The sequence below is a fragment of the Sycon ciliatum genome, chromosome 6 (genome assembly GCF_964019385.1).
Source record: "Sycon ciliatum chromosome 6, ocSycCili1.1, whole genome shotgun sequence".
In the NCBI taxonomy this organism is placed as follows: domain Eukaryota; kingdom Metazoa; phylum Porifera; class Calcarea; order Leucosolenida; family Sycettidae; genus Sycon; species Sycon ciliatum.
Genome location: NC_088648.1, coordinates 32,845,186 through 32,857,613, shown reverse-complemented (window position 1 = coordinate 32,857,613; position 12,428 = coordinate 32,845,186). Strand labels below are relative to the sequence as shown.

General features: G+C 48.4%; 1 protein-coding gene across 1 annotated transcript in view; it reads left to right on the top strand.

Annotated features, from left to right (window-relative positions):
* The window catches only part of LOC135818965 (uncharacterized), a 7,302-nt gene extending 6,757 nt beyond the window's left edge, over nt 1-545 (top strand). Inside the window, exon 5 of the mRNA XM_065332131.1 lies at nt 211-545. Within this exon, the coding sequence (XP_065188203.1) occupies nt 211-330 (120 nt within the window). The 3' untranslated portion in view covers nt 331-545. The remainder of the gene's footprint in view (nt 1-210) is intronic.
* The last annotated feature ends 11,883 nt before the right edge of the window (nt 546-12,428 follow it).

Genomic DNA, 12,428 nt, shown 5'->3' with positions numbered 1-12,428 from the left:
GTGCTGATGTTGGTATTGGTGCTGTTCGTGGTGGTTTTTGTTTTGTTGTTGTTGGTGGCGATGCTGCTGTTTCAAATCTTCATTGCTACGGATGCTTACCTCTTCTTTGTGTGTGGCCATGCATACATTCATGTGTGTGTGTGTGTGTGTGTGTGTGTGTGTATATTGTGTGTGCACTTGTGTGTATGTGTGATGTTATTCCTGCCACAGCCTCGAAAGCTCAAGGAACTGAGGGCTGTCATGAAGGCCATACTCGAAGACACCAAGAAATCGTTCACAAATTCCATTCTAATGTCGCGACGTCGGACACTTAACCAGCTTTTCGATTAACCAAAGCGGCTGAATATAGAGTGTGCAAATCCTATCTCGAGCTGCGATGGGTTCACCCACGGCGGATTTTTTTATTGTGTCATTCTTTGGTTAAATTTGACTGTAGTGGTATATCCCTGGACATTTAAATTAATTATTTTATTTTGAACAACCCAGCCCTGCGTTTATTGCTCAATATGTAGCATATACTGTAACACGTGTAGTTTTCCTCACTGTTAATTTCTATTACATGATTTGCATCAGGAGATCCCCTCGACAGGCCATCGCCTCTGGGATATCATTTAATAAAGATTATTATAAAAGTATAACACGTCTTCCATGATGTTGATAAAAAATTACTTCAAAGTATCCTCGACAACTGCAACAACAACAACAACAAGGGCAAGTAATGCAAGGCTGGCAACAACTGACAATTGCCAGTACATGTACTTCATTCTTCTTTTCTTGCAGCAGAGAGCCCAAATGGAGGTGTTTTGTTTTACAACCAGAGAGTAGTACAGTACCAAGAGTACCCTTGACAATACCAATGTACTACTCCCTTACTTACAACAAAGGAGTAATGCCCTGATGGTGCCCAATGGGTGAAATATTGGCAAAGTCATTTTAGTGGAAAGGAAGAGGACATTATGGATACGAGTTAAGAGTAACTCTCCATCACTGTAACTGGATACTATATACAGTCAGAAAGTGCAATAACTAGGCACAAAACTGACAAGAGTACTGAGACATTCGACGTCCTGACACCTAGCTTCAACACATCTCCGTAGCGCTAACCGACAGCCTTCCAACTAGGATGGTTCAAGGTTATAGAAATACCAAAGAGGGGAAGGCAAGCGCAACGAAAACGACATTCTTTGTTCGACATTCTTTGTTTCGTTGTGACTGTAGCTTTTGCTCGTTTTCGTTGCGCTTGCCTTCCCCTCTTTGGTATTTCCATAACCTTGAACCTTCCAAGTTGGAAGGCTGTCGGTTAGCGCTACGGAGATGTGTTGAAGCTAGGTGTCAGGACGTCGAATGTCTCAGTACTCTTGTCAGTTTTGTGCCTAGTTATTGCACTTTCTGACTGTATATAGTATCCAGTTACAGTGATGGATAGTTACTCTTAACTCGTATCCAGATGTCCTCGTCCTTTCCACATTATTTATTTATGGCTCAACATCCGAGTTTCAAAGTTATTTTATTTATCTATTTGGTGCAGCTGAGAGCCTGTTGCCGGAATGGCGGTATTTTCAAGTGAAAGGAGTAAGCTAGTGCAGCACAAGTATTGTTTTTTCATTGTCAGTTTGTGTTTTGTTCCTGTGTCATGTTTCCTCCTGCTTGCCTTGCAAGCTTGTCTTTCCTCTTTTTGTTGAGCTTGAAAAAGTACGTACTGAGTACTGTACTCCCTGCTTACAACTGAAAAAGTGTGAAAGCCAACAACTGTGTACCGTGATGGCTGCGCTGACCCCTGACAAGTCGAGCTATATACAGATAGTGCACGGATTGGTCCTCGGCAGAATATTTTTCTCCTCGGATCCGTGCACTATCCTATACATAGTGATAGATCTGTTCTTGTGACTAGACGAGACCACACGACCCTTGCAGACACCTGCACGAACACTGCACCAGCCACACTCCACAAGAGCTGTAGACGGTGCTGAATGAAGATGGCATTAACAAATTATGACTTCTCCTGGGCCAAGAGCAAGCCATTATTGACTTCTCCTGGGCCAGGAGCAAGCCATATTGTCCCTGAAGAAGAAGAAAGCCCCTGGACTTGATGGGATCGTGGCGGAACTGATTCAGCATGCATCCTCAGTTTGTGTTCTATTCCTACATAAACTTTGTTTGGAGATTTGGAAAACAGGGAGATGGCCAAAAGCATGGAAACGTCAAGAAATCGTGATGCTACCCAAAGCTGGATCAGCTAAGGAGTGTTTCAACTATCGGACCATTGCTTTGATGTTTTTTGTTTTTTTTTACTATGTTCACATTCCCAGCTCAAAAGTAATAAAGAAAGACAATGATACTGAGACTATGTCACATGCAAGCAAGATCCTTCTGACAATAATCTTGAATCGTATGAAAAAGAAGATAGAGGCTGAGTTACCAGATGAGCAGGCTGGTTTTCGAGCTGGTCGCAGTATTGTAGATATGCTCTGTGTTCTGCAAATCATTGAGAGAAGAGCGGGAGAATTATCGCAAAGGGCTTTATACAGGAGGCAGAGGGCAGCGATGGTGCGGCGAATTATGAGGCTAGGAAGCCAGCATTGCGGATGTATTGCCTTGATGGTTCGCTCCTGCACCCAGTCCAGCCGATTCAAGTGGGAAGGAGCTGCCCCCATCCAGACGATTGGGCAGTACTCCATAACCGGCCGGACAAAGGCTTTGTAGGCTCGAAGCCGGGCAGGAATAGTCAGCAAGTAAAATGCCTTGCGCAAGGCTCCAAGTCTCTGCGCTGCTCGGACTACAACAGTTCGGATATGCTGGCTGAATTTTAGCTGATGGTCAAACGTGACGCCGAGTACTTTGATGGAGGGCTGCTCCTCGACAGGAGTTTCATTGAAGACAATGGGGGGTATTGGCCAGTCGCGACGATGGTGGGAAATTGTAAGGGCCTGAGATTTGGCTGGCTCGAACTGCACTTTCCAATCCGTGCCCCAACTGGATACTAGGTCGACAGCAGCCTGGAGTACTCTAGCGTTGTCAGGAACAGCAGCGAGAGTTGCAATTTCGGCGTATAGGGTTGTGTCGTCGGCGAATGAGGCAAGGTTGGAGCCGATTGGGAGGTGGTCTTCAAGGTCGTTGACGTAGACCAAGAATAAGGTGGGGCCCAGGATACTGGCCTGTGGCACCCCAGCCTTAACTGGGCATCTGGCTGATGTCTGGCCGGAGATGAGGACTTGAAGTGTGCGGTTGCAGAGGTAGTCTTGGAGCCACCGATGCAGGTCTCCCGAGATTCCATACACTCTAGCCTTGTGCAACACACCAGTGTGAGACACCCGGTCAAATGCTCCAGCAATGTCGATGGCCAGCACTCGAGAAGCTCCTTTATCTCCGGCGGTGTGCACCCACTGGTGGTGGAGAGCAGTCAGCAGGTCTGCTGCACTGTGGCCGCGACGGAAGCCAAATTGCCGTTCTGACAGGACGTGATTCGTCTCCATGAAGTTGCTCATTGCCCTGTTGACTATGGTCTCCATGACCTTGGAGAGGATGCTCAGTAACGACACTGGTCGATAGTTTGATGGCGACGATTTAGACTTGCGCTTGTGGACTGGAACCACGTTTGCAACCTTCCACTGTTGCGGCTGGATGCCGGAGCGAAGACAGCATGTAAATAGTTTTGAAAGCGGCCGTGCCAATTCTGCAGAGCAAGCTTTCAAGACGCGGGCAGGTATCCCATCTGGACCAGTGGCCTTGGTGGGGTTGAGCTGGCGGAGAGTTCGCTCGACTGTGGTCTCGCGAAACCGGACGGTGCAGAGGTTGCGGTCAGTACGTGGTCGGACGTGAGGAAATGGAGCGGATAGGTCGTCTGCCCCTAGACTGCATTTGTTGGCGAAGTGTTCGGCCATGCACTCTGCTTTGCTGCGGTTGGTGTCGTGCTCCGTACCATCGGTGCTGCGGAGAGTAGGTATTGATGGGCTGTTTCCGTGGCCAGAGGCCTTCTTGATGGTTCGCCACCATTCACCAGACGCCATACACCCAGAGGCTAACTTCTGCGCCAGGCTTGCTGTGAATGCCTGCTTGGCAGTTGCCAGGCAATGGTTAGCTGAGTGCTTGGCGACATTGTAACAGGCTTGCAGCTGGGCACTTGACCGGTCGGCGCAGAGTCTCCTCCATGCTCTTTGTTTCTGTGCTACAGCCTCAGTGCATTCCGGTGTCCACCAAGAGGGGTTAGATGGTTACATGCACAACTGCTTAGACGGTATGTATCGGCGCATTCCTTCCAGAATATTCTGGGTCAAGTGCATACACATTGCATCAGGATCATCACTGACAGTGGACTGCCAATCTGTTGTTCTAAAGAAGTGGCGGAGTCTGTCCCAGTCTGCGCGTTGGTAACGCCAGACAGTTCTGGTCACTGGTGGTTCTTCTGCCGTGCTTACATGAAAGTCAGCTAGGACACAGGCATGGTCAGAGTTTCCCAGAGGTGCTAAGGTATTGACTGTCGCATCTCCCGGTAGGTCAGTCATTATTAAGTCGAGTGGGTTAGGGCCGTTTCACACGAGGTACAAAATCGCGTACATGTCACGTTTCCGGTTATGTTCCCTAGGAGATAGAGCACTTTTGGCGCGATATGTGAAACGCATCGTGTACGTTTTCAGCAAGACCAGGAGGGGTGTAGAAAGCAGGATATACCCAGCGTTCTACTGACAAACTTCGTTTTCCTTGCATTGTGATCTGTCGTCGTGTTTGTTTTTTTAGCTTCTGTTTGCTTTCATTGCTGGTTGCTGGTTGTGCCTTCCGTTTCGGACAATGCCTCGCCAAATATTCTCTGATGACCTGGAGGCTAGACTTATTGAGTTGTGGGCCGACTATCAAAAGTCAAGAAGTGGCCAGATGGTGAAGCGTATTGTGAGGGAAAGGGAGATCGCCGAGAAACTCAATGCTGCGTTCCGCTCAGGATGGTTGAATCCCGAGAAAAACTTGAAATTACACTTTGAACAAGCGAGGGCAATGCAGTCCTTCTACGCCTCGCCATCCTTTGCAACCTCTCTCGGCCGTTCATCTTTCTCTCCTTGTGGCGATCAAAGAAAACGAGAATCAGGAAGAGAACATCTCCTTGCCAAACTAATAATAATTATTATTATTTTGTGTTCAAAACTCCCGCGTTCGCGTGCGGATTCCGTATTTTACTACTTCTGTGCGAGGCAGGTCAAAGCTGCCATGGCAACTGCTGCTTGAAAAGCATGTTGCGACACTCGTGTGAAATCACGCGCTGTGTACTGTGCCTAGAACGCCCATGCACCATTTGTGAAAAGCCATGTATACCTCGTGTGAAACGGCCCTTAAGGCCCCTGGTGGGCTCATGCACGTGCTGCTCCAAGCAGATGTGCAGAAATAATAGAATAGAATGCAGAGTCACTGCAGTGACTTATTATGCACGACACTGCATTGACAACATGACTTCAGGTATGCATTTGGGAGAATAATGTGCAAGAAATTTGAAAAAGGGCCTGATGTAGGTCTATTTATAGGAGGATTCCACTGCCTTTGTAACAACGAACTCTGGACGGTGAACTTTTGACCTTTGACGCCCTAAACATTACACATCTGTTACATTTACAGTGTAGATCAGGCCCTTTCACGGAGCCGTGCTGTAACAGTTTTCCCCTGTTCTCTATAACTTTACACTCCCTCGCACCTCGTGCGTCTTACGCCTGTCTATTAGCACCTTCATTGGCGCCATTGCCACATGTATACTATCACATTTTGCATATAACTGGTCGAGGCACGCTCAACCAGGCCTCTTACTTTTCAAGTTTGATTAAACCTGTTACACTGGTAGCAGAGGATGGTTACTACTCTGCTTTTGGCAGGTGTTCTGGTCGCTCTGCTTACGCTCCTCGTACTCGTCGTTCGGCTGATAAACGATATCAAGACCGCTCAGCGCGTTAGCCAAGGACACCGAACGATACATCCGAACTCGGAACCGTGGGAGCCAACACCCCGCCTTACGAAAGAGCCGCCTGTGTTTGGAGGAGACTCCGCTACATTCAAAGAATGGACGTTTGCAATGGACATGGCCCTACGGTCGTTGGCACTCCCAAATGCGGCACAGAGGGTCGACTACGCGGCAGGATTTTTGACTGGAAACGCTCGTCTTTGGTTGATAGCGGCATTGGAAGCTAACCAAGTGTTTTCCGACTGGCCTGCTCTGAAAGCGGCACTTGGCGATGTGTACGGACCACGGCACAACGAGGAAACATCGCGTATGGGACTAATTTCCGCAGCGCAGCGCGGGTCGCTGGACGCATACATTGCTGCTTTCACTCGCCTCAGCCTGCAAGTGCCGGAAATCGACCACCACACCAGAGCGCTGCTGTTCGTCAGGGGTCTAGTGCCGCACATCCAGCGACAGGTCATGCGTGAGCATCCACGTACCCTGGAGCAAGCTGTCATGGCAGCAAACACCGTGGAGCAGTCGTCAGGGCCACCGGCGTCGGGGCCACCAGCCAGTAGAGAGTCGCGTTCCGTGCCCAGCTTCCGTGGTCAGGGCCTCCGCAAGCTGACGGACCAAGAGCGTGTCCAACTGCGAGCAATGGGACACTGCTTTGCTTGCAGGAAGCCAGGCCACCTCGCTAAAGACTGTACTGAGGGTGGACAGCGCTACCCAAACGCTGGTCGCCAGTAAGAAAGGGGGTGCGCTTACTGGCGACGACCCAAGCGCCCACGCCGGTACCAGTCGCTAACCGGTTCGGAGCTCTGGAGGTTGAAGACGTTGCTCTCCAGGAACCTACGGAGCCGGAGACACCCATAGCTGTAGGAAATTGTCCCGTTGCAGAAAGGTGTCATGTCAGCAACGTCAGCGTCGGCAATGAACCTGAACACGACCTACTGCGCATACAGGGAAAGATCGGCGGTCGCCGTGCAGTGATGCTGATAGATTCCGGTTCGACGCATGACTTCATTGCAGACAGTTTTGTTCGAAAGCATCATCTTGACACGGATGCAAGCTCAGCAGTGCTGAGCGTAACATTGGCGGACGGCTCGACCAGCGAGGTCCCGCAGATTTCCACACGCACGCTAAGGGTGACAGTCGGGGGCTTCAGTGAGGAACAGCACTTTACTGTGTATCCCCTGACTCGCTACGACGCTATTCTTGGCAAGCCGTGGCTTACAAGGAACAACCCCAGCATCAACTTCCGTACGAACGAAGTTCAGTTGGACGGTGAGCCCTTTGTTGCCAAATTGCCTTCAGCTAACCCGCCGACAGCCGACCGGCCATCTGTGGAAAGCATGTTTATCAGTGGCCGACAAGCTCGTCATGCCCTGAGGAGTGGAGCCGAGGGGTTTCTTGCATGGGTCACTGCTGCAAACGAGGAGAATCGTTCCGGGCCACAACTCCAGGAATCAGAGCAACAAGACATCCAGAACCTGCTCAAGAGGTACCAGGATTTATTTCCAGACGAGCTGCCGAATGAGCTTCCACCGAAGAGACCAGTCGACCATGAAATCCAGATAGAAGATGGAGCCAGACCACCGTCTCGACCCGCCTACCGCCTGCCGAAACCAGAGATGGACGAGCTCCAGTCACAGCTATCAGAATTACTTGAGAAGGGATTCATTGAGCCAAGTAAGTCGCCATACGGTGCACCTGTGTTTTTTGTGAAAAAGTCGGATGGTACTCTGAGAAGGGTGTGCGATTGGCGAGAATTGAATAGAATTACGATCAAAAACAAAGCTTGTCTTCCTAATATTGATGACTTATTCGACACGATCCAGGGCAGTGCATATTTCTCCAAGTTGGACTTGCGGTCAGGCTACAATCAAATCAGAATTCAAGACTCGGATGTTTCTAAGACGGCCATTAATACGCCGTTCGGCCACTTCCAATTTAGAGTCATGGGATTCGGGCTGACTAATGCCCCGGCCACCTTTCAGTCTCTCATGAACTCTATTCTGCAACCGCATCTCCGAAAATTCGTTGTAGTATTCTTGGATGACATTCTAGTTTTCAGCAAGACCTGGGAAGATCATCAGCATCATCTTCAAACAGTTCTAGAAACACTTAGAAATAGTGAGCTGTATTGCAAACAGTCTAAATGCGAATTCGGCGTGAGAGAAGTTCTCTTCTTGGGGCATAAAATCAACGGCACATCAATTTCCCCTGATCCCAAGAAGATAAGTGCTGTGGAAACATGGCCAACTCCGTCGTCAGTAACTGATGTGAGGAAGTTTCTTGGCTTTGCAAACTATTTCCGAAGGTTCATAGATCGACACTCGACCATCTCTCGTCCATTAGAAGAAATCACCGGAAAAAATTCACGCTTTGAATGGAGCGCTGCTAGACAGAAGGCATTCGAGTCTCTAAAATCAGCATTACTCGAGGCGCCAGTGTTGCAACTGGCCGATGTTGAGAAAAGCTTCATGGTAGAAACTGACGCAAGTGACTTTGCCGTGGCGGGTGTGCTCCTGCAGCAGGGAGAAGATATGGATTTGCATCCCGTAGCCTATTGTAGTCGGAAACTGTCAGCTGCAGAACGCAACTATACTGCGGCCGAGAGGGAAACGTTGGCTGTGGTATTTGCATTAAAGTGCTGGAGAATCTATCTATTCCGCCACTTTGACCTGATGACTGATAATATGGGTGTTGTCTATTTACGAACCAAACCGACTCTCACCAAGCGTGAGGCAAGATGGGTAGAGTTTTTAGCTGACTATGACTTTACGGTCTTTCACAAACCAGGAAAGAAAAACATTGCCGACCCGCTTTCACGCCGTCCAGATCTGTTCAGTGATTCTGAAATACGCGGGTCATCCTATCCTCCTAACATTCAGTTGAATGCCATAGAGCATACCCTAGAGATTGATCCAGACTTAGCGCAGTTAATTGTCAACGGTTACAAGTGCGACAAGGATCTTGCTCCCATTATCAGGAGACTGAAAAATTCAAGCCATGACAATCTGCACGACCGTTACCTTCTAAATGAAACACCCGGTTATCTTTATCTCAGATCTTCACCACAGAACAGGTTATGCATTCCAAAGAGTAGCAAACTCCGACTCGCCCTGCTTCAAGAATACCATGACTGTGTGACTGCGGGGCATCCCGGTCGAGATCGCACCTATTTCAGACTCTCTAGATATTTCTATTGGCCCAGAATGGGACTGGATGTAAAGGCGTTTGTCAAGTCATGTGACGTCTGCCAACGAGTTAAAGGCGGCCAGCTAAAAACTGGTCTCTTGCAGAATTTACCAGTGCCCAGTCAGCCGTGGGCAGATATCTCGATGGATTTTATCATGGGTTTGCCTAGGACCGATACAGGTCATGATGCTATATATGTATTTGTAGATCGCTTGACAAAGTGTGTACATTTAGCACCTACTTCCTCTACTATTGACGCTAAAGGAAGTGCTGATCTGTATATTCAACATGTATTTCGACTTCATGGTTTGAGTTCTAGTATTGTATGTGATCGTGATCCAAGATTTACGGCAGCATTTTTTCAGGAATTGTTTGATCGCTTAGGAACGAAACTAGCATTTAGTACTGCCAATCACCCTCAGACAGATGGCCTAACTGAACGAGTAAACAGAATAGTAGAGGATGTGCTGAGGGCTTTTGTAAATCATAAACAAGATAACTGGGATATGCTCCTACCTCTCTGTGAGTTTTCTATCAACAGCGCTACTCAATCATCTACAGGAAACACACCGTTCTTCTTAAATTACGGTCTAAATCCCAGAGCGCCACCCGACTTCCTCAACCCTATTCAGGGAGGCAGAGATTCAGCTGATTGGTTGCAAGCAAGACAAGACGCGGTCAAGATCTCACAAGATGCGCTAGTGGCAGCTCAAGCTCGTCAGGCCTTCTATGCAGATCGGACAAGGGTCGAGGGAAAGCTGAAGGTGGGAGATTTGGTAATGGTCTACCGGGATTTCCTCCTGACTCCTGAAGCTCGGGACCGACCATCCCATAAATTACGCCCCAAGTGGTTTGGCCCCTTTCCTATAACCCATGTGGTCGGCCCGAATGCCTACAAGCTCAAGTTGCCTCATACCAGCCGCTGTCACCCGGTATTTAATGTGTCGGCACTCCGTGCCTACGAGAAGAACGCTATTCCTAATAGGAGACAGCCTACGCCTCCGCCTATCACGGACCTTGATGGTCATGCCCGCTATGGGGTGGAGAACATTCTCAGTCACCGCCGCCGGCAGAATCAGCTTCAGTACCTAGTCAAGTGGCAAGGCTACTCTGATGCCACTTGGGAGCCTGAACATTATTTGTTGGATGAATCTGGTAATGACATTGTTCCACTTCAGAAGTACAAAACCTTGGCTTCTGCCCGCTGAGTTTTGCAGTTGAACTTCTAGTTTCATCTTACACATTTGTTGAGCTTATTACACTTTATTTGCATGGAGTTTCAGTCGTCTTATTGTGTTACTTCAGTGCGAAGCCTTTTTTCGTCTCGCACGTGTTTGCGCTTATTGTACTCTATTCCACTTGAGCATTTGGGTTATAAGCTCCTTCCTCTCCATAGGAGGGGGATGATGTAACAGTTTTCCCCTGTTCTCTATAACTTTACACTCCCTCGCACCTCGTGCGTCTTACGCCTGTCTATTAGCACCTTCATTGGCGCCATTGCCACATGTATACTATCACATTTTGCATATAACTGGTCGAGGCACGCTCAACCAGGCCTCTTACTTTTCAAGTTTGATTAAACCTGTTACACGTGCCAGATAGATATTATACCGTGGTATGGTACGACTCCCTGCCGAGTCCCGGGTGCAGATCGGATCTAGCAAACATGAAACAACGGACTCTGGACGGTGAACTTTTGACCTTTGAGGCCCTAGCGGTTTTATGCAGCAGTTATGCTGAAGGATCAACTAAAATTTAATTATGCTCGGCAATTATTATTATTATTATTATTTTGACTGGTTTGAGGGAAAGAGACATTATTATTATTATTATTAAATTTTGAATAGGGCAGTCCCACAGGCCTAGGGCCTTTTTACAGGGTACCCTATGAATTGTTGAATAGATGAACGGAAATGCTATTAATTGTTCAGAAAGCCATGATTATGCTCAAAATTATGCCCGCATTATCCGCCGATGACTAGCCGAATCTCATGTATTTTTTGAGCTTAGGGAAAAGCCGAATAGGCGCAACAACAGGTCGATTTGGGGAAAGCCTACGCACAAAGGTCACATCTGGTTTGCCCTATTCAAAATTTAAATAATAATAATAATCTGGATCCGTTGGATCTTGTCAACCCTGCTCCCCGAGCTTGCAAGGTGGGTTGACCGGATCCAAATCCCAAGGATCCGGATCCGGATTTAACCAATCGAGAAGACCATAGGTCTGCGGGAAACACCCTAGTAAAATAAATAAAATAATAATAATAAAAGGGTGCGAATCCAGTGGATCCGGTGGATCGGAATCCCGATCCTACCAATCGAACATGCCTTATTAGTGTGCACCATGTCTGGTTTCGCTGATCACGCTTACGCACCCAGGTTGATGACCTTTGAACTAAATTTAGGAAATGGGATTCCCATGCTTTCCGGGCAGTGGTCTGATAGGGGTGGGAGAGTGCTGAGTGAGATCGATCACATAAGTAAGTTGGGGCAAGAGATCTGGACCAGGACCTTATCATTTTCGTTTTCATTACAACAATAGTGGCCACAAACATTAAATTTTCGATTCAATTCGCTGGTTTGCAGTATCATCGACACCACATTCATTGCATGTTTCAATGGCTGGCCCTGGCTGGACGAAGAGCCAGATTGTTGCTGCGATCATCCTGCTAGTATTGTGTTTAGCACTGATAATGTCCTTCTCGAATACTATTTCAGAAAACTGGAGGCTGCGCCGTGGAGATGCAGGCTTCAGGCAACTCCGCTGGACCGCTGGCAACTCACCGCTTGGCATTGTTAGGCTGGCTCCCAAGGACAGGAGGACGCTGTGGGATGAGAACCGTGATGAAACATTCCCCCGAGTGCCAGCACCAGCCAGCCGCAGGGAGTGGGTACAGTCCTTACGGGCGTCCATGTTTCTGCAAGGTTTGACACCCACCACGTCCTGTCTTCAAACACGATACGGCATACTGGGAGATGGCGGAAAAACCCTCTGCAACGTCCAGCAGTTCCTGTCCAGTTCGGAGTGCCTTATTTATAGCTTCGGCGTTGCATCCACATGTAAGGTGGAGTTACAGCTGCACCGGGATTTCCCTAACTGCAAAACTCTCATGTTCGATCCGACGTCCAAGAAGTTCTTCAAAACAGCCCGTTGCTGTAACGTCAATAACATGCAATGTATACCAAAGGCTCTGGGTGGAGGAGACGGAGTGGCAGAGAAAGACAAGGTCGGTATGGCGGGAGACACGCTGACGGAGCTCATGAAACAGCATGGTCACGCAGGACGGACACTCAATCTACTCAAGATGGA